The following is a 25,672-nucleotide window of genomic DNA, read 5'->3' as shown; positions in this document are numbered from 1 at the left end:
TAAAATTGAATGCGGCTGCCCGTACCACGGGAGAGAGTACGGGGTATACATGCACATGAAATGTGCAATCGTGCGAATGTTTAGTTCATGTAGCTGTGCCTATTTTAGAATGATACTCGTTGGTTTATGCTCATTGCTGTTCTTCGTGGTGTGCCACGCATATTTTGCAGTGGTGCTAAGCTGGTTGATGTAGTTTTGCTGGTGGGTGTGGTGTGGCGATCATTTTGTTGGTGGCATTCTTTTTATGGACGTGTGAGTGATCGTGGAACTGTTGCGATGGGAGGTTCATGCTGATTGCAGCAGACGTATGAATAATGGGAGATGCACTGCATGATGATTTGAATTTGTGTTGCGAGTGTTTTGTTGGCACGGAAGGAAAAATACCATGGAGCATGCGTTAACTTACAGAGCAATGTAATCCACTGCCTGGACAATTGGGGCGTAAGACACCGCAGAGCACATTAATTTGTGGAATAGCGCAGTTCTTACCCGTAAGAACAAAATTGATGAGCTACACCCAATTTTTACAGCAATACTAAATCAATTGCTCCACAGGACGGCGAAAGCCGCGTAAGAGCGTTATCAGCACCAAATCATACATAACAACATTTTGAATGCTTTTAAACACGGAACACGCTTCTTAACCGGCAAAATAACGCATTGTTGTGCTCTTCATATTTACGCTTCGTTTTGTTTTACTCCTTTGACTAATTCCGTTTTTATTTATTTTTATCCGTTTATGCATTAAAAATTTTTTAAATTTTACGAACCTTTCGTATCTTCGAAGATCGCTCATTTGCAGGCCTATCCCGTTTGGCGCATCGTTCACCGATCGCTTTGGCCGCGATACACCTGACAGGCACATGGTTGCAGATGCACTTGGCACACGCACTGATGTATCTCATACCTGAGCCATAAACAAGGATGATGACAGATCAACAAACAACCCGTTTCTGATTCACAAGGCGAATCAGAAATGATAGGCTATCCTCGTGCACACGAAGTGCGCACACATAATCAAAATCGTTCGAGGTGCGCTTTATTTTTAATATTTCTAAAAAAGCATTGCTGCTCTCTATTTTGCATTAATGGATCTGAACAGAAAATAAGGTAATATGCACAAACATGAGCGTGGTATTTATGCAGAGCACTACGGGCACTCCGCTGTTCCATCGCAGCTGGGGTGTGCACAAACAGCGGGGTGCGTAAGGCTGAGGCTATCATTTTTATGTTATTGGCGTAAAAATAGCGGAAAAGATGTGGAGCACGGAACAGTTGTTGGGCAAATCGTGGTACAAAAGTAATATGATGCGCATAAATACGTGAAAGTGTTGCGTTAATTGTGCGCTGTGTACTGAGTTCATCAGGGATAAGCTGTTTATGGTAGGTAACATGCAAAGCAATCGTGTTTTGATCGTGTGACAGGATGCTGTCACAAAATATTGCACTTTGATGGTTTTGTAGGACTCTACACGGCAGTTGCATCGATTACGGTGCTTTTTTATGCGCATGCATCACGTTGCATGGCAACACTCCTCATCAAACACACTCTGTTTTTGTTATTCGCACGCCTTTTGTTCACGGGCAGGTTTGTTCGTAACCAATCCTTGGAGGTATTCCTGTTTATGCGTGCTACTCTTTGACAATCTCCTAGCTAATAATCAGACCTATTCCTTGCTAATATTTGATGGTCTCCCTGTTTATAATCAAACCTGTTCCCCGTTACTCTTTGATAATCTCTCCGTTTGCAATCAAACCTGTTCCTTGCTGGTGTTCATGAACCTCCCTGTCCACAACCAAATCGATTTACTTCTTGCATAAAGAACTCCTTCCAAAATAATAAAATGTCACAAATCCTAATTTATTACATTCCAAAAAAATATTTTTGATCATTTTACAGTAATTAGAAAACAAAAAGAAAATATGCTACGCTGCGATGGCGTGGCTGCAGCTCAAAGCTTAATTAAATTTATTTCGGACATACGAGCATGATACGTAATCATGCAACGATAAAAAACGTATCAGGTGTCATTCTAGTGATTGGTATGAACGCGGCATACACAGGTAAATTGGTGTTGAAACACGGAGGAACAGGAAAAAAAGTAGACAGATAATACATTTATTGATTGCTGACGAGCAAGCATGCACCGGCACGCCTATGATTCGGTAATTTACGAGTTTTTATAAATTACCTTTACGGATGCAGCATTAGAAAATGTTTCTCCAAATTAGTTGCGTGAGCAGTGCTGTGCTCAGAACTCCTTTGAATTACGTCCACGGGCAGTACCGCAGTATTTGCCAGACCACTTCACAGCACCAAATGGCCTGCAACACACGTTTCTTCACAAACCGCGGTCCTTAAAAGCACTGCATACTTCCGCGAATTCTCGATTTTTTCCCAATTGATTATTTCTGTGCCAGAAAAGGCCATGACTGTGTACGAGGTGCATAAATCGGTACGTTCTCGCAGTTTGTTATTAAGGCCCGCACAGGTGGCAGGTTCTTTATTTCCAGTTTTACGCATATTTCCTAATGATAGCAAAAATTGTTAGGAAGAAATAAACGATAAATAAGGGCAAATCAGTGTCGGGGAAACGACCAGAAATAAAGGGCAATAAAAATAAAAGCTTATTTGACATCACATGAAAAATAAATTAATACGCATAAAACTTGCGTATCGCGCCGAAACAGATAAGACACTTGCAGGAATCAGCACCGAAACGTTTTCATGTAATACAAAATGTTGTGATCCCTTTTCCTCTTACGTAGCACATTTGAAGGGAAGGTGCACATTGCTGGCATGATCAGCCGCTGATCCATACACATGCACATCACCATCACCAAAAATTTAATTTACTAAATTAATCTTTTAATTAACTCCTCTCAGCGCGTGTGCCATGCACATATATCGTAATCATGTTTGACAGCGCGTTTTATTGGTGCTACGCCGTTTTTATGCACCGCTGTTAGCGGCTAACTTTCTTTCATAAATCAATATTTCTTAATCGAGCAAATGAAAAATCAGAAAATTTGCCATATTTTTCAACTTGCGAAACAATGAGATTGATTTGACAAATTAATTTTATAAATATTAGAAAAAAACGCCTGATAAAATATGGACGAGGAAAATTTGGAAAAATCGTACGAAGTTAAAAAACGGAACAGGACTGTGATGACTAACAGTCAGGCGAAAGTCCTGAAGAACTATTTCAACAGAAATATGTTTCCGTCGACTGAGGCTCGTGAGGAGCTGGCCAAAATCCTGGGAATGAGGCCCCGGACAATCCAAATCTGGTTCCAGAATCAGAGACAGAAAACGAAGAGTAGACATGGGCTGGAGAGACAGTATTACGATGACAATGCTGTGGACTGCAAGGGACTGCACGCACTTGCAGAGATAGCAACGGGGCTGTTGGACCGCAACAAGGATAACTCAAGAATTCAGAGATAAAATGTTTATAAATAAAATATTTAATAATGCGTTTTGGATTTGTATAAATGTTGCATATTGAGAGCGGCAACGCATGAATCTTTATTTTTTATGTTTCTATGGTGCATTGTAGATGTGAGCGGTGGGAGTGGTGTGGGAGATGCGTAGTAACGATTAATGAAGAGAATGGTGAAGAAAATAGTTGAAGAAACAAATGACATAAGAATGGTGAAGAAAACAAATGACATAAATAGATAAAAAACAAGGAACGTATATGGAATGAACGTGGACGACCCAATAGTGATAAATGAATGAAAATATAAAGAACAAGAATATGTAACGAGAATAACAACAGCGCAAGGAACAAATTTTGGTATGAGGTAAGGATATGGCTCCTAAATAGTTTTTTAACACAGAAAACCACATCATGTGACACTATCTCTGTTGTGGAACACGCAGAAGTCAAAACAAAACTATCAAGTGTAAAACGAAACAAAGCGTGTTCAACGATTTTAATACACATCAGTAGATCAACATTATGCCCTAAAACGTGTATGACGCGTATAAACCTTTTTTGATATCAGTGGCGTAAAGGGAATAATTTGAAATTACGATGAGAAAGCAAATACGTGCACGAAACAAATGCAAATCACGGTATTACTGACATGCAAAACGTGCATGAACCCTATCAGATCACACTTCAGGACAAAACACGGTTTTGATTGCGACGAACACGATCAAATCAGTGAAACAAATTTGTGCGTTGGAAAACCTGAACAAATAGGCGAACCCGGCTCTGTGCTCAATCATTTACTCGCTAATTCCTCTAGAACAACCTGTCAATCAAAACCATCCAATGTTCCGAAAGAAGTAAGCAAGTGAGGTTTCAAAATCAATTCGGTTAATTAGTTTAAATTAGTAAATGAGCATTTGCTTTGGAAAGCACCCTTTTTTGCTTCGCTCCGCTAACGCTTTCACGCTGTTGTAAGCGTTTGTCGGCCTGTGATACGCTTTTTATGCAATACGTAAATAAAATGTTAATTGTTGTTTTAATTTACATTTTGATTGCAAACTAGCGATTGATAGGATGTCAAACGCTATCAGAAAGTGGCGGCACACAAAAATATGCAAATGTATTGTTGTATGCAGAGTGGTACTCGTCGATTTAATTGCTGTCCTTTGCAGTTCTGTAATGGCAAAGAGCAAGCAGAAATGACAGATGAGAGCTGATGCCTTGGTATACCATTCAACATAAAGTGAGCAGCGAGCCGAAATATGAAGGCATGCACATTAAAAAATATTGAGATGGCCACAAAAAAGCAGATAAATGTAATAAGAGGCAAGAAAAATGTAACAGCAATAAAGGAATGCAAAAAGAATGAGAAGTGTAAAAGAAGAAAATTATGCCAAATATATCTTAAGAAAAATGGCAACTGCAACAAATAAAAATTAAAAAATGGAAATCGTGATAAATTAAATTCAAAAATAAAAAAAATTAAAGAATGAAAATTATATGATCACAGAGAAGTCATATTGATGAAAGTTGTAGACATTCGTGAAAAAAAAGAAAATGACGGCTAAGACGTACATGATGGAAATAGAATGCGATTTACTAAATGATGCATCAAATGCCTTCCATTAAAATGACAGACATAAAGAAATGCGCATCAAAAAAACAAAAATATGAAAAAATGGACATAATTAATGCACCGCCTTCTAAATACGAAATATTAAAAAAATATAATGACACATTTATGGATGGCATAAAATGTTCTTATTTCGCTGTCTATCACCATAAGTAGCTGTGACATGTCGATACGAATAAATTGGATCGGACAAGTCTTTTTTGATAGAAATGCCACTATCGACTTTTTTTCCTTTTTATGAAAAAATAAATATAATAATGTACATTCCTTCGAAAATAATTAGAGGTAAAGTAGAACAATGTCAAAAACAGTTGAACATCAGGCCTATGATTCGCAAGTAGTAAACCTACAATAGTAACAATGTCCGGTTGAATTTAGTTAGCAGGTGAATTTTTCTGAGCAACAAAATTTTAAGGTACAAATCTAAATATTTATACCCCGTTGCCAAGAAAATCACTGATTGCATCCACGAAATGATCTGCAATCGCACATCCGATTATAATGGTAGACAAGAACGTCGAATGTCAACACACAGTGCTGCATTATACATTTCGGGTCACAAAGTGACAGATTCGTCTCGAAACATAAATATACAAGAATGCAATGGTAATTTTGGCATAGTTGCCATTTTTGCATTTTTTGTTTTCGATACATTGATTTTTTCGAATGACGATCATTAATTCGAGATTCCGCCATGAAGAAGACCATTGGTTTCGAAATCCGTCATTTTGAATATTATGTCGGAAATAATATAAATTGTACCGAATTGGCGATTCCAAACTTTTTTGGACGCCTCATTGTCGATTCGAAAGCACTGTTTTACGGATGTGTTGACAGCCGATGAAATGCTTTTAAAAATTTTTTATCGCTGAAAAGAAATGATTTTCGAGACAAATAACTTTTTTCTGCAATGATCCTGTTTAGCACCAGAGATTATGGTGCTAACACGGGTTTGTTATGCAAATTTCGGCTGGTTTGGAATTTAAAATAACATTCCAGGCCCGTTTGAAGTAACATTATAGTATTAAGAAACAATGAAACAAATTGTTTGCATGTTCGTTCCTAATGCTGTTTTCGAAATGAATTGCATTGGCAGAACCGCTATGACGGTGTCTTGCATATCGAATGATACGTTCTTGTAAATAATTTAATTTTCGAAAAAAATAATTTTTTAGAAAAAAAGAAAAATAGTAATTTCATAATAATTACCATATAATGTCGAAACAAATATCAAATTGGCAATGAACCAGCACAATGTGTGCGGTTTTGTGCTGAAAAATATATCGAAACGAAACAACAATGTTCTTGAACAGTTGCTGACTACTTTACAGCAATACAAGACATTCTGTTCTCGCCGACAGTATCCACGGCTGATCATTATCGAGCAATAACTGTCGAATTTCTAGACATCTATAATTCCTAATCTTCATGAGGGTCAAATTTTATTAGTTATTCAAAACAACCCGAGTGGTATAAATTTATGTGGGTATGATTATGAGTTCTTGCTGTAAAAAATTTCTATTCTATACGTTTAAGCAGCATAACTATGCAATGTTGTTTTGCTGTATGTCCTCTATTGTTGGTATTTCTATATGTGTTTCTTATGGTAGTTATGGAATTCTCATACAACCTTCCTTTTTTGAATGGTTTTTTTGATTAAGTTGGTTTTTCAAGCAACCATACCAACTCGTTTATCTATCTGTAATCATTTGCGGCTCTTTCATTTTCTTATTTTTATAGTCGGCACTTGATTTGAACCGCTTAATCTCTATGGTTATCGGTGACGTCTCAACAACATTTTTGACGTGTTAAAATGGCCCATTCCGCGGGAATTTTGCGTCGTGTGTGCACTGTTGCAACCCCAAGGTTTACATGTGTGTACAATAAAGCTGTTTGATTGGTATTCTGTGTGTTGCAGGGTAAATAAACAAATCATTTCTTTATATGCTTAGTGTATTAATGATGCCATATTAGGACAAATAAAAATTTTATGCGCTTTACGAGTGTGTTAAACACAATTAGAATATTTATAGGACGTGCTAATACAGAACCGAGGAAGAAAGTGCATTGGGGTATGTTTTCAATCATGTTGATGCCAAATGTCATATCTGTATACGTCAAACGTCTCATAATTTGGCCGATTGAAACATTCGAATTGTCTTGTTTTGTATAATTATGCGAATGGAAACATGCAATTTGAATACGTATACATAATTGGATAAGTGCACATATGCAGCACACGGTGTTAGCGACCCAAAAAAGGAATAAGCATGTGCATCCGCGATCATACAAGCGATGTTCAGCATACCAGCATTAAACAGTTGATGAAGCGCGTTATTTGTTTATTTATACCAAACCGATACATCCAAACAGCCACAGCACAGTCCACCAATAAGGAATGTCCATATTGCTAATGCTTGATCAAACACATGTCTGCCACATTATTTAGAACTGTTTTCCAAGATAATTTAATTTGTGTTTATGTGCAAGTCCACTGAATATTGGGAAGTATGTGTTTTTATTGGTCTACTGTTGTCTATGCCGCCACTAAATTGATTATTATTAGCCCATCACTACTCGTTCATCACAAGTCATAATTTAAATCGGTTAGTATTCACATATGTTTGGCCAACAACCAGTTTATACCAAATTCTTAATTTAATACAGTTTATATTTGCTTTCTTTCCTCGTTTTTACACATTTGCAAAAAACAAATATGTTCTGCTTTATAGTACTTACTCAATCAACATTCATGATTTAATTTACATTTCATCAATATCTGTCATTATTCCCTATTTGACCTACAGTTATTTCGTGTTTGATCATTACTCTCTATTTTATTATTCATAGCAAAACGATACGCTTCACTCCATTCTTATCCTTTATCCAATCATTATCTCTAACCTAATCCTTTTTTTAACTAGCGCTTTCTATTCGATTCGCATTCTAACCAAGCGCAGTTTATGTTACCTTATGAGAACCAAGTCATTTCCCGTAAATCATAACTATCACCAATTCATACAGTACATCTCAACTTACATTTTAAACATGATTGCGTCTCCGTGCTCTGCTCCACAAGCAAAACATATTCTGATCCACTCTTTTAAATTTTTTACCCTGATAACACAGCTGCATGATCAAAATTGTGCTGTAAAGAAGGTTTGATAATCAGCCATTTCAACAAGTTTTACACAACGTAATACATGCAAATGAACAAAACACCAATTTTCTATTTTGTATTCCATATGCCACAAAAGGAATCTTCTAAAAAAGTATTAATTCAAAATCGTCCGTAAATTTTCAAAACACGATTTCCGATGATACTGGCAATATAAATGTTTAAAGATGACTTTTAATTTTATAAGATGCTATTGCGATCGCGCGGTTGTCCAGATGTACGTTTTCGTTTGTTAGTTTTGTGAATGGTACGGATAAGTCCAAACAAATTCTTTTTTACGTGAAATACATAGTTGTACCAAACGAGCACGTACGATTCGTTCTAAAATCACGGTATGGACCGAAAAACTTTGTAGTATTTCGCAGTGCACCGCATTTCCATCATACACGATGAATGTTTACATTCTGAAGAGCGACAGTAAGTCAAATTAAAAAAGAGCCTTGCTCCGTATTTGATACGTGCTATGAGTCACAATAACCAACACGAAAAATACAAATGAATATTACATTCATGGTGTAAACACGAAGAGGGAGTACATGCAATGATTCGCAAAATGCTTTTGTTCCACAGAGGAACGATTTGTAATTCATGAGGACCAAATGGAGTGAGCGGTAGAACCTTTCATTGCCCGTGGTAGGTCGTGCAAAATAAAGAGCAAAGATAAAAGACGTACAAAGAATGCACCGATACGATGAATACAACACCTCATGTTGGGAATTAAAGTTTATCTTTTCGCAACCAGGAACTACAAATGGAGTGCAATCAAGAACGTAATATGTATTCTATTGCGGTACGCAAAGAAAGATCCGCTGATATGCACTGTGATGTGCTAATACCTTCTTGGGTGATATAATCGGTATTATTCTATCGTTCTGTCTATAATTTTAATTATGGTCCTCATCGCATGCTAGTCGTATTCCTCATTCTAGTTATGATACCTTGGAAAACGAAATTTGTTTCACTTCATATCAGCACGCCACTGTTTCATCATAATGACGGCTGTAGGGATGGAGTGTCCATCTCAACAATTGCTAAGCTGGTAATGTTCCTCATATTGCACTTAGCGAACAGGTTAAATGGCACAATTGCGATCGGTTAACACGAATAGGTTTTGATGAATGGTAATCACCGGAATAGAAGGAATAATTGAACTGATGGATGAAAAACACCAGGAAAGTATTTGTGTGCAGGTGGCATAGAAAGAGCGAAAATATTTCAAAAATGGATGAGCAGCTCGAAATGTATGTTTTATCTGGGTTATGTCTTAGTTGCCGTGCACGTACTAAAATTTGACAACAAATATATGAGGGAAGTATTGTGGTTGAGCATCGCGTGCAGTGGTTGTTATGGCGCGTTTTGCATGGTGGAACGGGACAAGTCAGTGTGTATGTACATAGATGATGCAATAAGGAGCTGCTGCTGGATTTACGGATGTAACATAAAAAGGTATGACATCACACAGAGTGCGTCCTACGTACTACGATGATACAATGACAGGCATTGATCTGCGACAACGTATACAACACTGGTGCACCACACACAATGGAGTACACCGTTTGTGCCACGTGGCCGGCAGTGCAAGATTAATAAAAATGAGCCGCAATGAACGGAGAATTGTGCAACAAATTGTTCCAGATTGAGCAACAGATGCCGTGCATCCACGCTGCAATACATATCAGGAGACCCCGTATTAAAATAGTAAAAGCGTTGACAAGGACGGGATTTGAACCCGCGCCTTCCGAAGAAGACTGCCACCTGAAGGCAGCGCCATAGACCGCTCGGCCACCTTGTCTCACGCCGCGACAGATCGTTTCATCTTAACCATTAAAATAAAGAATGTACGAAACATGCAATGTACAAAATATTACCCGTTCTACTTCTCATAAGCTGCCGGCAGGCCGTTGACACTACCAACGCCGTACCGAACGGTCTTAACCGGCCCAACAAGCTGCCACGTACTGGTCTGTACTACGAAACAAAATGGGACCCCCTGCTCGACTCAAAGACCTCGCTCAAAAACCTGCAGAACGTGCTGGAGATGGGCGGACATTACGAGAACCATGAGATTACCACACCGCCGCCAGACAGATACGGCGACCTGAGCCTGTTCACGCTTAATCTTGCGTCTGAAATAAGTACAGTACCTATGAACCAGGAGATAGCATCGTACATGCATGAAATTCTTGATCACGCGCATCCTACGGTGATGGTGCTGCAGGGTGTGCGTGAACCGCTATTAGCACGCATCAGGAAGCTTATCAACGAACACTATGGGATGCTTACCGATGATGTGTTCACGAAGGACCCGCTCTCATCTGCACATTACTATCTGCCCATATTCATTGACAAGCGAGTGTTGCGGCCGATCAAGACCGGGTATTTCAGGAACCAAAAAGGGCAAGTGTATGGGTCGTATGTCGTGCTCTCTGACACACGCAAAGGCAAGAAGTTCACGGTCGTAAACATCGATCTGTACAGCACGTTCAAGGGGATGGTTGAAGGGCAGCTCGCCAACATCATATCGGACATAAAAGGCGATCCGTCGATCAGCAACGAGCCCGTTTTCTTTGCAGGTGGCATAGGATCACTCTCACCAGAGATGCAGAAGCTCCTACGATCCGGGTACAAGAACCTCGTAGACCTTGATCCGAATAACAAGGAACTTGACATGACGACCGTTCACGGCAAGATGGAACACTCCGATGGGATACAGCGTGATTTCATCATCTTGCGAGACCCTGCAACGGCATTGGATCTCAACTACGCGCGTATCCTGAGCAAGGATTTCCCGATAGGTGAACATTTTGCTGTGCATGCCATCCTCTCGTATACGAGTTAATTAAAAGTACGTTTGTTTATAGCATGTGTTACCGCTGCATGGTGCAATTTTATGGGGAACGTGCCCTGATTGATTCGGTTGAACAGGTTGTGTTGAGTACATTATGGTTACAGATCCACTATCGGGAGGTTATGCGCTAAACCGAGGTCTGTGATGCGTGCACAGCGTGGTATCAGCACATAAAATGCTTTTGTTCGGTGTACCGCGTTCACAGTTAGGAACATTCCTTGTATCGGTCAGGAAGTGCTTGCTGATTTGTGTTACCATGGGATTGCTGATCTGTGTAAGTAATGGTGTCGGTTGAAATGTACAGCAGAGCAGGACGCACCATCAGTTGGTAAGACACGCTGTGTTGATCGTTCCTTGTACTTAAAAATCAACCGTTGTGCGTGCTTGCAACCAATCCTACATATCTATGCCTAAGGTTCACTGTCCCTGATTATGTTGCACACATGTTAAATTGAACATGTCGCTCTAAAACACGTGGTGGTCTTCATGTGTCTATTGCCATGAGTGATTTGCTGTCGTTCTCTTTGTTTCATCACATAAGTATGATTTGGTGAACGTTGCAGGCACTTCCTTGGTGAGTAGCTGTTCATCAGTACCAAGTATTGCTGCTCATTCCATGCAATACCATTCTTCTACCACGCAGGCTGCTCATCATCGAGATATTCTTCTCTTGTTTATGCACTTATTGATTGTATTCATAATTATTTTTTATGCGCATACAAAACGATTCATGCCCTTTCCTTGGCACGGTCCACACGCATCGTTCTTATTCGTTCGCGCGAAACTAAAACAAAAAAATTTGCTACGCCCCTCCAGAATGGTGACACAAGGAAAATGCGTGTTCTCAGGCCGAGACGTTCTAAAGGCAAAAGGCACATACAAAGTACAGCATGATGGTCGTGCACAGCTCACCGGCACAGGAAAAGCGCGCTCGTACCTTACGCGTAACGTAAAGCCGCAGAAGGTGCTGTGGACTCTCGGTGCACGGTTCTTCCACAAGAAAGGCGGTGCTGTGCATAAGAAGGAAAGAGAGAGGATTGTACCGCCCAAGATTGTGCGTGGTTTCCCGTGTTTGCCTAAGAAGGCGGTTGAGGAGGTAAAGAAAGGTGTGGTGGGCAAGAAAGAAAAAGTTGAGAGCGTGTTCCAAAAGCGAGGCAAGGTCACCAAGAATATGAATGTCGGGGTGAAGAGATGAACGGAGGATCATTAAAAATATTTAGCCGATCTAAGGGTGGCGTGTTTATGCATTGGTGTTTTAATAATTTGATGCGATCTGTTTATGCGTTAAATCTTATTTTCTGATCGCACCCATAATTTAGTGTGATAGTCTTATTTGTTGGTCAGAAGGGACGCGTTATTCAAGCCTTGCATAAGGAGTTGATAATTTTAACATTTTATTTGCATTAATGCTTGATCTGTGACGTAAATTTAGTGATGATCACGTACTTGTCCTTGAGTTGGGTACGCTGGTAAATAAAAGATAAAGAAAGGGCTGCCGGCAATCTACCCTATGCCAGACCAGTGCCATAATTTTTGTTCTCATGAGACTGATCGTTCATCCAAGCGTGGTATCAAACGATCATTGGACTTAATTTACCGATAAAACGGGCCATAAACAAAGGCGCCCCCGCCAGGTCTGAGATAAGTACTGCTGAAAGCAAAAAGCTCATTCTTAAAAATAGTGAAGGTGTTTCTTCTTGTCTGTTTGTCAACAACTTCAAACACGGATAAGCGGCATCGTAAGTGTCACCCTTACAGGAACATGAGCACATGAATTCATACACGTAAATTTTTTGTACGGGCCATACGCGTAAACCATCAAACCACAGTAATTAAAAATCGTTTTATTTCTTACGGCGCATAAGCAAACAGCACTCGCCTCAACCCACCCTTGTACGCCCTTGACTTGCCGTTCCTGCACTTTCTGAGCTGCTCCTTGCTCAGTGCCATTCTCTTTTTCTTCGTAAGTCTAGTCAAAAATTGCTTTGGCACTTTGCCATTCGCAGCAAACGCTGCTGCTACAGCCTCCTCCTTTTTCTTATCTGTCAAAATGGTCATCACCACTGCAACATTCCTGTGCGCCTGGTATATCTCGTGCGGCTTGACAGTCTGCGTCTGCTCTCTCTGACGCATGTGCAGGAGATCCGTCTTTACCTGCTTGTATCTTTCTTCAACCTCGGACAGCGTAAGGCAACGAAGGTCCTTCGCATTTACTTTCATTTTTAGGGGTACTGAATTAAAAATATTTTATGCACCGTGCCATGCATAAAATATTTTTATTAAAGTACGTTTTTCACAGGTGCTGTACGATAAGGACATCGATGCATGAGCAGCAGGGCAGTAAATAAATTTATTCTTTATTTTGTGCATGAATAAACAGAACAGGGAAAGAACTGCAAATAACCGTAAATTTACCTGCCAGTTCAACACGTTACAGCAAGTAATGTAATATTTAACGTAGCTGTTTCAAAAAATGAGATGAAGAATAAGTGATGCACTCGAACGAGGGCCCATACTGCACATAGAACGGTACGTTCTACAGATGATCCTTCAAATTATGGGAATAGATGCACTTTGTGATTGCGGTACGATAATTGAGCAAATTTTAAGGAAGAACGAGTGTGTAAACGCATCGATAAGGTATGATACGAAGAGACGCACAGACCTATTCTAAGGTACGCCCGACTGGTAGTGTAGTAAATTAAGTTTTCGCTCGTTTAAGAAACATCGTGCGAATCGTATTCCTTACAGCATGAACCATAAAAGACTACACTGTGCAGCATAAGGAAATGGTGCACTTCGCATGATGAGTAGAAGCTGTAAATGAGGACGATCTTAAAACGCGATGAACAGCGCACCATAATCCGATCATGAACGGGGAAATAAATCGGATGAACTTGGTGGCATGAAATGCCGTTTTATGCGTAAACATGCATTAAGAAAGGAATCAGCAGCGAAGAAGATATTTGCAGTAAAACGGATTAACACGTGCGTGTAAATGCACAAATGCTTTATTGATAGTTGTACAGCTGCAATCATTACTCAAATTTTTTATGCATATGAATAGATAGGCAGAATTAATGTTGTAAATCAGTGTGGTAATGCACATAATCACAGTTAATCTGCCTAAACATGGCATTGGAGACGCATAAACACTGTCCTAAGGAAACATAAGAAGAGAATTTTACCTTAAATGTCCTGCAACACTGCATGAATATCCTTGACATATTCTTTCACTCCTTTCTCCACTTTGTCTCTGAACATGTCAAGGTTCATTTTAAGGTTGCACTTTCTGACCATCACCGCATTCTCTTCCTTTTCCTTCTCGCCCACCACCAGAACTACGGCATACCCATCCGTTTCTGCATTCCTGATTCTTTTGCTGAGCGTTAATTCGCTGTCGTACACCCGCACTTCGTAGTCAAGAAGAACGTCACGGACGTGCTTTGCATACGCGGACAGCGCGTTGCTCACGGGCACAACGGCAATCTGCCTGGGCGATAGCCAGAACGGCAGTTTTATGCCGTAGTTCTCAATGAGTATACCGATGAAGCGCTCAATACTGCCGAGAAGGGCACGGTGTATCATGACAGGCCTTACTGTGCCGTCACTCGTCTTGCATTGCAGGTTAAAGCGGATTGGCAGTTGAAAGTCGAGCTGGATGGTTGCGCACTGGTGCCGCCGCTTGAGTGCATCAAGGAGAATTACATCGATCTTTGGCCCATAGAACGCACCATCGCCCTCATTTACCGTGTACTCACGTCCAAATGTGTGCAGCGCCCGTCTCAGGTACTCTTCCGCAACATCCCAGTCCTTCCTCTCACCGAGATATTTCTCCGGTCGCGTGCTCAGTGTGAGCTCGAACTCAAAACCAAGAACCGCATAGATATGGCGCATGAATTCAAGATTATGCAAAATCTCCTGCTCGACCTGTTCGAGCAAGCAGAACACATGTGCATCATCCTGCTGGAAGCGCCTGACACGTGTGAGACCGCTGAGTGTGCCGCTCAGTTCGTTGCGGTGCAGTACGCCGAAGTCGGCCATGCGGATCGGCAGCTCGCGGAAGCTGCGCGCTGTGCGTGCGTATAGCAGGCAATGCCCGGGGCAGTTCATCGGCTTGAGCGCCCATTCGTTCTTATCGACCGTGAGCACGAACATGTCATCCTTGTAGTTCTGGAGGTGCCCGCTCGTCTCCCACAGCTTTGTCATGAACATGTTCGGTGTGATCACCTCCGTGAAGTTCCGCTTGCGATACTCACGGCGCATGAAATTCATCAATGCATTGTAAATAAACGCGCCTTCTATGAAAAAGGCGCTGCCAGGACTCAGTTCACTGAACCAGAACAAATCGTACTCCTGACCGATTACTTTGTGATTGCGCCTCTTAGCCTCTTCGATGAATGCGAAGTACTCATTGCGTTGTGCCTTTGAGGGAAACGCAACACCGTAAAGCCTCTGCAGGCTTGGCCTGTCCTTGTCGCCAAGGAAATACGACGCACCCATTTTTGTGATCTCAAAAGTTTTTATGACACGCGTGTTGTGTACGTGCGGGCCGTTGCAGAAATCGATGAACGTGCCCATCTCGTAGCACGAGCAGCAACCTTCTTTATTGATGCATGATGTGAATGACCGATAGGGTGATCATCATTGGCACTGTCTTTCTGACCGGCAGAGCTATCCTTTGCACTAGTCGCTCGTTCAACAAAATAACGCTTAAATTCGTTGTGCGCATAAAACTGCAGTAATGCGTCCTTTTCCATCCAAATACGCTTAAAAGATTTTCCCTCCTTGATTATGCGTTGAGCACGCTCCTCGATATCACGTACATCCTTTTCGGTGAACGGTCTGTCAACCTCCACATCGTAGTAAAATCCGTTCTCGGTTGGTGGACCGCTGACCAACCTAGCATCCGGGCAATGTTCGAGAATGGCTGCGCCCAGGACATGTGCACATGAGTGCCAGAACACCTCCCTGCCAGCCTTATCGTTAAAAGTGTAAAATCTGAGCGTACAGTCCTTTGCCATTGGAACAATCATATCGCACAGTTTTCCATCGACCGAGCAGACCACGTCGCCCTTTGTGCACAGATCCAACGGTCGCACATTCAACGCATGTTCGGTTGATACGCCGTTTATCTTTATGTTCAGCATTTGCGGATGGTTTGATGTCATGAGGGGTGCTTTAAAGTTTATCATTAAAACGGGTTGAGTGACAGGTGCATGAATGAAATGAGCGGTTTTCAATTAATTGTAATTTTGTGCATTAACAGGAAGGAAAAGTTGTAGAAAGGGTTTAATAGCGATTACCGGTTTTATAATGCAAAAAGGAAATAATGAGAAGGATAATGCAAAAAGGAGATGATGAGAAGGATAATCAGTTCTAAGACAAAGAACAACCATTCCAAACATAAATATACGGCTATTGCTCTTTTACTGTGAATTAACACGCAAAGATGATCATCATGGTTTGCTCACAGGAATGAGTGGAAAGATGCGTACAAAGAAGAGTATCAGTAACAAATTGCCTTTAATTCACGGGATAGCCGCTCAGGTCCGTTTTTAGATTTGATCAGTACCGTTCATTTATGCATGGTGGCTTGACACTGCGCAAGCAGCACCTGTCCTATTGATCATCAACAAATTCAATCGCAGCTACCGATCCTCCGTTGATGAGCGCCCGTCCTACCCCCACCCGTACGTTCTCCTCATTCTCCTCGTACGCATCATCCAACAGCACGTTGAAGTGCTCATCCATGCCGAGCAATTTGCCGTAATATTTCTTTTTCTTGCGCATGTAAAGCGCTACATCGCAGTTCATTGTTTTTTCTAGGTAAGATTTCGGTAATGCACGGTTCATTGCAATGGGATGGTTGAGAAAAAATAAAAAAATGGAGGGTAGAATGAGGAGATGCGGTAAGTAATGGATGATGATGCGGTGATGGAATGGTAATACGGGCTGAACGAAGAGATGGGTGGGGTAGTGGTGATTGAAATTGAAGATCGGTGAGAACAACACATAAAATAATGATAGAACAGCGGTGGTATGGTCAAAACCATGAGTACTGCGCTGTTCTATGTTTCTGTTCACAATAGGTAAAAGTGAACTGATGAGAAATGAAGGGGGTATTTGGTAGAAATGTTTACTAGCGGTTAGAGGTATGCACGTATTTACTTTTACAAATATAGAATGTACGATTAGTAGGGAACTGTTATGTGTGGTGCGCATGACCGTATCATTTAAACACCGATGTTATGAATGATGTCCTGTCTTAATGATGCAAACAACTTGAATTGCATGAAAGAAAACGAAACGCTTTGCCACGAACGCGCAAAGATTTGTAAAATGGTACATTCAGAGAAACAAAAATGTGTTCATGGATGCACTGTCGTCGTTCTATTGTTACGATCCGTTTGTGTTGTAAGTCTGGTAATTCCTAACCCGTTATTCCAATCTGCTCGTATGTAGTGCAGGATGGTGATTGAACACAAAACTTGAAACAGCAGTGCTAAGCAGCTTGCATTCGATTTACATCCTGTGCAGCGTCATTGTTCAAATGAGTGGATCCGTGTGATGCGTGCATAAAAATCTGCATGAGAGATTTCAGTATTGTTGTACGTGTTTTAGACGTGTTTACTCTTTCGTTCTGTTCCTCAAGGTTATGTGAGAGGCTTTTGCACGGTATATATTGCCATTGTTTGGTGAATGTTGTTAAGTGGTGCGTGCTGATGACTCCCGTTGGCATTTCTTTGAAAGCTTGTTCAATAACCATCTCTCACTCATGCCATTAGAGGTATTTTCTTTTAAATAAACTACGTATCACTCTTCTGTTCGATTAATGTGATCAGAAGAAGCATCAATTCGTACTAGTAATTTTATTTGGCTATTCGTTGAGATGAAGTATGCATACTTATGACCAGTACCTTTCTTTCTTTGTTACATCTGTATCATCCCGATCACCACTGTATCAAACCTGACCTAGCATTCTGTGAGAGTACACCATATTTTCACACCTGTATAGTTCAGTAACACAACCTGCTTGGATAATGACCGTACCAAGCAGGTTTAAAATATGAATGCGCACTTATTCGTTACTAAACGGATTATGCAAAGAACGAATTTGGGAACATAAAAGAGAAACAAATTCAGAAATTGCAAATTTAACATATTAAATAGTGGAATAAAGAACAATATCATCTTCTGCTTGATATAAGCCTTAAACAACTGTAAAACTCGATTTTGTGGTTTCCTACTTATAAGTCGAACACAAGTCGATATTTCACTTTTTACATGACAGTTGTTCATAAGCCAAAAATTTGTTCTTGTCCCAAACATTTGCCGTGTTCTCAGTGTAATTTCAATTCAAATTATATCCTTCACTCTACAGATCAGATGTAGATTTTTGTTGCTGGTAGATAAAAGAGCGTTCATCAGTGATATGCATAAACGAATCCTTATATTCGTAACTTAGCTGATTTATAGTTCTGGCGTCGGTTAGTGTAACACAAAATTTGTGATGCTCATCTCGCCTTGTGACATTTAATACCGTGAAGGTGCCATTTGTTGCATCATCATCGAGGAGGAGCCTTGCACAGCATCTTGCCTGCATAATATTGATCCATCAATTAATCTTTTTGTGGCTGTGCTAGAAACACTTCAGTCCTTCTTCGTCGATGCATACCATGTTTACTTGATTTAGTAATGTAGATAATAATATTCATACCATAGCTACTAGTTGTTGCACATGTTTATGCAAATATTACTTATTATTCTCTGTCTTTCCGTTTGTGGTTGTTTTGTTACATTTCTGTATTCTTGATAAACCATGTAATGCTTAAACACCTATATCGTGATGGGTTGGCAATAAAACATGATTGTAAACCGATATGTAATTTTCTTATGATGTATTTGTCTCCGTTGTTATCGATGCAAAATGAGATCAGAACATTCAGTCTATTTTAAGAAAACAAAATTCAGCTCCTTTAATGCATAATTAGATAGCTTAAACTCTTTTGTAATCATAAATTAAGAAATAATTTGCTTTTTTGTGGCTTGGAATTTGCATCAATTCGCTACATACGGAAAAATATGCAATTTTTATTGAGTTTGTTCCCGGTTGACGAGCTGTGTCCTGTGAATAAATCAGGTCTGACATGTAAATCATGCAAATTGGCTATAATAGAATCAACATGTACTTACAGATAGACAAACATGTCACATCTGAAAATAAATTTGTATGTGTTAATAATGCACACTATTGAGATCGATGAAAAAACCTGATGATGATATATGCTTCGGCTAGCACGAACAGCGGTTCTAATGATTGTCTGTTTGCTGGACAGTAGAGCAATAAAATGTTTGCTTGTGCGCGTAACAAGGTATTGTTAAAAGCGGTGCGAATGTGTGGTCAATGGTGCCCACACCAAAATAAACAATTATTATGTTCAACTCGATGAGAAAAAGAATGATGTAATATGATGATATAACTAATTGTTGATAGGCGGTCTTTATTCAATGCATTTTGCTGTAGCCGGTCTTCTATGCCAAAAGTGAGGTTGAAATGTTTCAATCATTTTGTGTAGTGTTTGATCATCTTGCAACAAATGTTTATTTCTGTTTTAAAGCCATCATGTCTTTTGAAAGCATGATGAGAATCATCAAAGACATGAGCAAGCCTTGCACAACACTAGTAATACGAAGAATGTGCTGACAGACAATCTTCATGTGCTTCTAACGGAAATATTCAACGACAGGCATTCGCTCTAAGACCTGAATCAAATACTGAGAACAGAAGAGCGATGCCAGTATGCCTTGTGGAAGAAAAAGCGAACAGATATGCTGTTGATTGTCGGTTGGTACAGTCTTGTTCTGTAGGCAAGACCGACATCAGGAAATACGCAAGGCAGAGCTGCTTTTTAGTTCATGCCTGAACAACATTAAGCATTTTCTGGGTGAATATTGTTGTGCTGGTGCTGTATGCCATATAGATCTGTACAAAAAAGCACAAAACCGCTTTGTATTGCTCTAGATATATTGTAGCGATGAACTACCCGAGCGAAAGTTTGATCATCTAGTTTATACCTGTCGATGTACGTGATGCGCCAAATGAAAGCGATGATGAATGCTGGCGATGGAAGTAAGCAGTGATGCATCTTGAGCAGAGATTATGTTGAGTTACTCCTCAAATGAACAGCTCTGAGACGTTTGGAAGTGGTGATTTCTTCCGGAACACTGTGTTTGTTGTCAGTTGTACATGTCATCTCCTCATCAGCGCAAGGATCAAGCATGCATAAAATTTGCAGGTCATTTCCACGCAATTCCCAGTCGCTGGTGAGCATGTCGACAAGCATGTTACAGCTGACAAAAGCAGATGAGTTTGACTTTGCCGAGTATATCTGTGGATAGATTGGTATGTCCAAATTCTTTATAATAATAGCATAGCAGATAACACACACATGTTGCCTTTGAGATACTTGAGCAAATGCATTTCTTACAAACATTTGATATGATGCCAAAGAAAGGTGTGCGGAGAGAGTATATGGCACGACATGGATATTAGACTGCCGATTATGCCTTATCTATTCAATAATGCGCACAGAGATATTGACCCGATATTATCGCAGGATATTCCGATAAGTCTTTTTGATACCAGGAATGAAGACATGTTTAATTTTTTTGATTCTTCCAACATGCCCGATTTGCAAAGTGTTTGACCGTGCACAATCCCGTGGCGATAGTGATTATGTCTTGTCATCACGTACGACAAGATAAGAATTTTTATTAACGAATGGAACATTGTGGGTAGCTAAATTAATTTGAAGTTACCCAACAATAACATACGCGCATTATTATAGTGGAATCACCGGCAATAAATGATGTGATCATCTCGAGGACGAAAATATATGTTCCGTTCGGCATGATCCTGTCAACACTTTTTTTATGCAGTGTATTGTCGTTCGATGCATTTTTAATATGTATTCTCTAATGGCATATTCATGTCCAATGACTGTTGTAATTTTGTAGTTTACTGTAGCATCTCACGGGAAGACTGCAGCTGTAGATAAGGCAGTATTCAAGATGTAGCATGCCTCTTCGTTGTTGAGATGTGTTTAACTAAATTACCATTAGGTGCGAAAATCTGTTAATTTCTTCATGTTTCGTGGTTTCCAGAAACTTGTATAAAAACTGAACGATGGATGGCGTAAGCAACAACAGCCTAACAATCGTGTTATTATAATTGTTTTTCGTCTTGTTCTAGCATGTTTTTCGTTTAACTAATTTCCACACACAAAATCATGCAGGGCAGAACGTAAAAAACACTATATTTCTGTTGATGCACAATTATGACTACGAGTGCAGACACATTTCAATCCGCGAATGAAGCTTTACATCCATTATTTTCGTATCTCAAATTTACACTAGCGAATCCATGTGTACTTACCCAGAAAACCAGATACTGCCGATCAAAATCTAAAAACTATCAACCTTATAAAACATATTAAACACAGCTCTGGTTCAATTGCGTTAGAGATCATAAAATATGCATATTATTACGAATTAGTTATTATCTTTCGTAATACCGCAGTAGAACCGTGTTGTGCCTGGTATCATGCAATTAGATGTCTCGAATGTTCTATAGATTACAATGCAGGCAATATGTAGATAAAATCCGACATGCTAGTTGACACCTAAATGAACTTTGAATTGTCCAGAAACAACAATCTAACCATATAAAATATATTTGCCAGAAAGACAAGTAAAATACCATGCTCATACCCTGTTAGTCAGATGCAAACATTTTCTCTGTGTGAAAGAAAATATATCAATGTGGATGCGGGCAAGATAAAAATACGTAATAACACTATGTTATCATATCAAAACTTTATTTGACCTGTTGATTTTCGGTTTCAAACTTCAATGGTGCTACATGTTTGCACTTTTGGAACACCAGAAATGATTGCAGCGGATCAAAATGAAAGTGCGCCTCTGTTAAGCAATAATATTTAACAACAAGCATACCAACTAAGATAATCGTTGGCTTTAACCCACAAAACACCGTAAGGTTTCGCGTCGAACCATGCCGATAAGTAACTGTGGAGTGGCCCAAGAGATTGTTTTCAAGAAATATTCCGGGCATAAGCAGCGATCATGCCAGCTTTCAATCCAGTTGATCAATGTTCATAAATGTACATAGCGTGTTAATGCATTGCTCGCATATGAATTGTAGAAAACAATATGTGGGACCATAGGGAAGATTTCAAACTGTGCTTTGTTTCGACAGACAACACAAGAAGGGTAAAACACTTGATATGCTTATGAGAAGGGCACATACACCACAGAAAAGAAGTAAGGGTGCATACACTGATGAAAAATACTTGAGCAGAGGAACTAAAATAATTGGCTGCTATGCCAAAAAATATTGCGAGACAAGTGATCAAGAGAATGTTAAGTCGAGGCTGTTTTTACAGGCCAAAAGCACTTGAAAATAATCACACTATTTTTTTCACTGTTATAGTATTTTTTGAGCAGAAGCTATTATTTGACACAGCTTGATAAACAAGTCCTAGAATTTACTTATCACAGCTTTTGGACAAGTGACACGAGAATAATTAATATAACTTCATACTGAGGTAAAATATTTGGCTGACATCGTGTGTAGACGGTAATGACAGGTTGATTGTGCTTCTTCGTGCAATCATCATAGGATCACTAAATGATTGCGTACCGACATTTATTCAACACATCATGTTTCTAGTCTCATTCTCCATCCATGTCAGAGGTTTGCTCGTGACATACTTCAAGTTACAAAAAATATGCCTGTCCACCGCCCTTTATGCATTCCACGTCTCCTAAGTCACATGCACTCTACCAAACTAACCAGTTCTGATACAATTATGCACATAAAACAAGATTATGTATCACATAAACTGAGGAATGCCTGTTGATCCACTCAATAACTTAAAAAATACTTGGTCCGTTCTATATATCGTTCTTCTACGCATAAATATTCGCTAGTACTATAGAATATCATCTTTCCTTTATAAATATAGAATTGCCATACCCTTGCCGCCTTTATGTGCATTTTCTCAGTATTGTCTAGATCCGCTCAACAACGATTCTCTTGTATACTCTCAGTCTGGTTCCAAGATCATCCGTGATCATGGCATTACCACTGTACGTGCGTATTAAAATCACTCTAGCGACTGTAACATATGACCACACATACAGCCAGATCATACCATTCATCGAGCGTGCAATTCAATCAGAGCCGCTGTCAATTATTTTCTGAATATTTCGAGCTATCTAGTTGTATCTGAGTCTTCAGTAGAGCCGTGGCTTTGTCCATTAGAGAGATATTCTGAAAACTTGAGCAATTTTTCGCACGATCAACAGAGTTCGTGTATTCTCTCCACCATATCAAATCTTTAATATCTTGTATGGTGACAGGAATGTGCTTATTGGAACACGCTGTGAGTCACCGGCAGTTTCTAGGTCGAACTTTTTGTGCAAAAAAATCGGGCCATCAATTCAAAATTAGCAATAACCCTGGTTGGTAATTTATGATCTGCATGTTACAGCTGGTATGACGAGCCCTCGCGAGCGCGACTTGGTCATCTATCAGCTGGCTAGCGATGATAATGGAATACCTCTCAAAGACTACACTATAAACAAAGATGTTCCTGTTTTTACCACCTATCCAGCGCGTGTAAATACATGATCATCTGCTAGAACTGGCTGAAGAATCTATCCACATCATGGGACAAGAACGCTACCCGTGTCTAGCAGCTGATACAATGTTCGCACTGTTGATTTTCTTCACAAACACCATTTCGAGACGCACTCGGGCAAATCCACTATATTCAGTCTCCCGATTATCAATACAAGATACAATTCTCGCACGCGGCCAGGAACTTACACCTCCAATAAGCTTGGTCGATCCACACCTCAGAGTCGAGGTTTGTCCTCGTATTCTAGTAATAAGGTTAGTGAATGTGGCTGTACTCACGGCCGCCTTCTATATCGTACGGATGGTCAAGGTTCTGTACAGATGGACTTTCCAGCATGTCACTACCAGCAATACCCCGTACATCTTGGATTTCTGGATCGCGGAGACATAACTGCTATCTAAGGACTGTTGTACATGCCCGACAAAGTGAATGACATACCTTCAAAGGCACTATCTTCTCGATCTCCGCCATGAAAAAACCATGACCTGCATCGCAAATATTCAATATACACTTTCTCAAAAATCAAGCTCTGTGAAGTGCAGATTGCATATCAAAAAAATCTTGTTCAAAGCAGCGAATTTACATGAAAGATCTTGTTCATATAAAAGACACGAAACTCTTTTACAAAGTGCGACTGGTTTCGATCCAACATGTTTCTTCGTTCATCACTCGTTTCTCCGTGTCATTTCGCTATCCACAATTTTATCAACCAAAACAGCACCAACGAACTCGGAATCTGTATCTCTATGTTTGCAGAATCACGCTGCTCCTACTTATCAACACCATAATGCTAGTACAGTTCATCATTCTGGCACCAGGTTAGCAGCAAAGAGCTGTTTATTTTTTGAAAATCACAATCCAGCTGTTTATGCCGACTGTTCGCAAGCCAAAAAATCTCATATTTGCCATACCGAGATCAGTACGATGCCCAGGAACAACTGCTATAATACTTAAATCTCTGGAAGACATCATAACTTAATCAATGTCAATACATGAAACTTAGCTAGTCGAAATTACGAACGCTGTTTGGTCTGTTATAAAACACCACAGTGAACGTTGATGCTTGCCTAATATTTCATTCTAAGTTTTGCAATAGAATATCTGAGTGAAACGCGCATTGCATCAGTGTGTGGATATCGAAGAGGTGTTCAGTTTCTTCTTTGACTAGGATAATTCATTTTGCAGCGATTACCAAGTAGCTAGCATGCCCTGAATGACATGATAGCCGGATCAGCGATTCGAGTCATGCGTTATGCAATGTTTCATAATCACTTCTGCGCTGATATGCTCGTTCAACATTTGTGCGAACCTTCGGCACAAATGGAGTCATCAGTAGGAATATTCGATACCAAGAAAGCAGTAACTAGCACAGCACTAGTTTTTATTTCTTTGTGATATTTGACTGATGGGTCAAATCGTACTCATCGTGTTCATTGATTCGGCTGACCGCTTTAATCGCACAAAAGCCATCTACCGATCTCTTCACACGTTACCCAACCAGAATAGTTGATCTTCATACCGGATCAATGATGTGCAACCGACTTTTTTCTTGTTAGCAATCCCTCTATGTTGCTAATAAGGCTCTATAGCTGCAGGTGCCAACACATGAAGCGACATTGAGTGGTTGGCAAGACTTGTATTCGCGCACATATGCAGTATAGCTACAAAAATTAAAAAAGTAATCCGCGCAATATTAAAACACAACTGCTATCCAACTCTCTGTCATGATAGCCCTTAGATATACGATTTATCACTAGGTCTCTTTGTGCCTGCGACATTTCAGAGAACTTTCTTATCGTTCTATCTCGGTCATGTAAGTTTGGCAACAGCGACTGATATGCCTTT

At 39.9% G+C, this 25,672-nt stretch overlaps 11 protein-coding genes and 1 non-coding gene across 12 annotated transcripts; 5 read left to right on the top strand and 7 right to left on the bottom strand.

The window, feature by feature from the left end:
- Positions 1 to 12: 12 nt before the first annotated feature.
- Positions 13 to 1,816, bottom strand: VCUG_01511 (uncharacterized protein). The gene has a single exon (XM_008076338.1). It carries the CDS (start codon positions 1,483 to 1,485, stop codon positions 1,018 to 1,020), a length of 468 nt encoding a protein of 155 aa, XP_008074529.1. The 5' UTR covers positions 1,486 to 1,816; the 3' UTR covers positions 13 to 1,017.
- A 1,299-nt stretch (positions 1,817 to 3,115) lies between these two features.
- VCUG_01510 (uncharacterized protein) lies at positions 3,116 to 3,482 on the top strand (the record flags this gene model as incomplete). Its single annotated transcript, XM_008076337.1, has 1 exon — positions 3,116 to 3,482. The coding sequence occupies one exon, from the start codon at positions 3,116 to 3,118 to the stop codon at positions 3,449 to 3,451; it is 336 nt and encodes a 111-aa protein (XP_008074528.1). The 3' UTR covers positions 3,452 to 3,482.
- VCUG_01509 (uncharacterized protein) lies at positions 3,482 to 3,953 on the bottom strand (the record flags this gene model as incomplete). Its single annotated transcript, XM_008076336.1, has 1 exon — positions 3,482 to 3,953. One exon carries the CDS (start codon positions 3,951 to 3,953, stop codon positions 3,540 to 3,542), a length of 414 nt encoding a protein of 137 aa, XP_008074527.1. The 3' UTR covers positions 3,482 to 3,539.
- A 6,009-nt stretch (positions 3,954 to 9,962) lies between these two features.
- Positions 9,963 to 10,046, bottom strand: VCUG_02812. The gene has a single exon. It is a non-coding gene; the product is annotated as a tRNA-Leu (tRNA).
- Positions 10,047 to 10,101: 55 nt separating this feature from the next.
- Positions 10,102 to 11,100, top strand: VCUG_01508 (uncharacterized protein). Its single transcript, XM_008076335.1, has one exon. The coding sequence runs from the start codon at positions 10,107 to 10,109 to the stop codon at positions 11,091 to 11,093; it is 987 nt and encodes a 328-aa protein (XP_008074526.1). The 5' UTR covers positions 10,102 to 10,106; the 3' UTR covers positions 11,094 to 11,100.
- Positions 11,101 to 11,848: 748 nt separating this feature from the next.
- VCUG_01507 (uncharacterized protein) lies at positions 11,849 to 12,326 on the top strand. Its single transcript, XM_008076334.1, has one exon. It carries the CDS (start codon positions 11,920 to 11,922, stop codon positions 12,295 to 12,297), a length of 378 nt encoding a protein of 125 aa, XP_008074525.1. The 5' UTR covers positions 11,849 to 11,919; the 3' UTR covers positions 12,298 to 12,326.
- A 604-nt stretch (positions 12,327 to 12,930) lies between these two features.
- VCUG_01506 (ribosomal protein L29) lies at positions 12,931 to 13,358 on the bottom strand. The gene has a single exon (XM_008076333.1). It carries the CDS (start codon positions 13,320 to 13,322, stop codon positions 12,954 to 12,956), a length of 369 nt encoding a protein of 122 aa, XP_008074524.1. The 5' UTR covers positions 13,323 to 13,358; the 3' UTR covers positions 12,931 to 12,953.
- Positions 13,359 to 14,291: 933 nt separating this feature from the next.
- Positions 14,292 to 16,273, bottom strand: VCUG_02845 (uncharacterized protein; the record flags this gene model as incomplete). Its single annotated transcript, XM_008076369.1, has 2 exons — positions 14,292 to 15,706; positions 15,790 to 16,273. 2 exons carry the CDS (start codon positions 16,271 to 16,273, stop codon positions 14,292 to 14,294), a joined length of 1,899 nt encoding a protein of 632 aa, XP_008074560.1.
- A 451-nt stretch (positions 16,274 to 16,724) lies between these two features.
- Positions 16,725 to 17,327, bottom strand: VCUG_01503 (uncharacterized protein; the record flags this gene model as incomplete). Its single annotated transcript, XM_008076332.1, has 1 exon — positions 16,725 to 17,327. The coding sequence occupies one exon, from the start codon at positions 17,325 to 17,327 to the stop codon at positions 16,725 to 16,727; it is 603 nt and encodes a 200-aa protein (XP_008074523.1).
- Positions 17,328 to 20,263: 2,936 nt separating this feature from the next.
- VCUG_01502 (uncharacterized protein) lies at positions 20,264 to 20,599 on the bottom strand (the record flags this gene model as incomplete). Its single annotated transcript, XM_008076331.1, has 1 exon — positions 20,264 to 20,599. One exon carries the CDS (start codon positions 20,597 to 20,599, stop codon positions 20,264 to 20,266), a length of 336 nt encoding a protein of 111 aa, XP_008074522.1.
- Positions 20,600 to 23,854: 3,255 nt separating this feature from the next.
- Positions 23,855 to 24,217, top strand: VCUG_01501 (uncharacterized protein; the record flags this gene model as incomplete). The annotated part of the gene is made up of 1 exon (XM_008076330.1): positions 23,855 to 24,217. The coding sequence occupies one exon, from the start codon at positions 23,855 to 23,857 to the stop codon at positions 24,215 to 24,217; it is 363 nt and encodes a 120-aa protein (XP_008074521.1).
- Positions 24,218 to 24,256: 39 nt separating this feature from the next.
- VCUG_01500 (uncharacterized protein) lies at positions 24,257 to 24,781 on the top strand (the record flags this gene model as incomplete). The annotated part of the gene is made up of 1 exon (XM_008076329.1): positions 24,257 to 24,781. One exon carries the CDS (start codon positions 24,257 to 24,259, stop codon positions 24,779 to 24,781), a length of 525 nt encoding a protein of 174 aa, XP_008074520.1.
- Between the last annotated feature and the right edge of the window lie 891 nt (positions 24,782 to 25,672).

Source organism: Vavraia culicis (assembly GCF_000192795.1).
Source record: "Vavraia culicis subsp. floridensis unplaced genomic scaffold supercont1.24, whole genome shotgun sequence".
Classification (NCBI taxonomy): Eukaryota; Fungi; Microsporidia; family Pleistophoridae; genus Vavraia; species Vavraia culicis.
The sequence above is the reverse complement of the archived record's forward strand: the minus strand, read 5'-3'. Positions and strand labels throughout refer to the sequence as shown.

What these genes read in the sequence shown, in the direction of transcription:
- VCUG_01511 (XM_008076338.1), bottom strand. Translation starts at nt 1,485, where the DNA reads ATGCAACTGCCGTGTAGAGTCCTACAAAACCATCAAAGTGCAATATTT.
- VCUG_01508 (XM_008076335.1), top strand. Translation starts at nt 10,107, where the DNA reads ATGTACAAAATATTACCCGTTCTACTTCTCATAAGCTGCCGGCAGGCC.
- VCUG_01507 (XM_008076334.1), top strand. Translation starts at nt 11,920, where the DNA reads ATGGTGACACAAGGAAAATGCGTGTTCTCAGGCCGAGACGTTCTAAAG.
- VCUG_01506 (XM_008076333.1), bottom strand. Translation starts at nt 13,322, where the DNA reads ATGAAAGTAAATGCGAAGGACCTTCGTTGCCTTACGCTGTCCGAGGTT.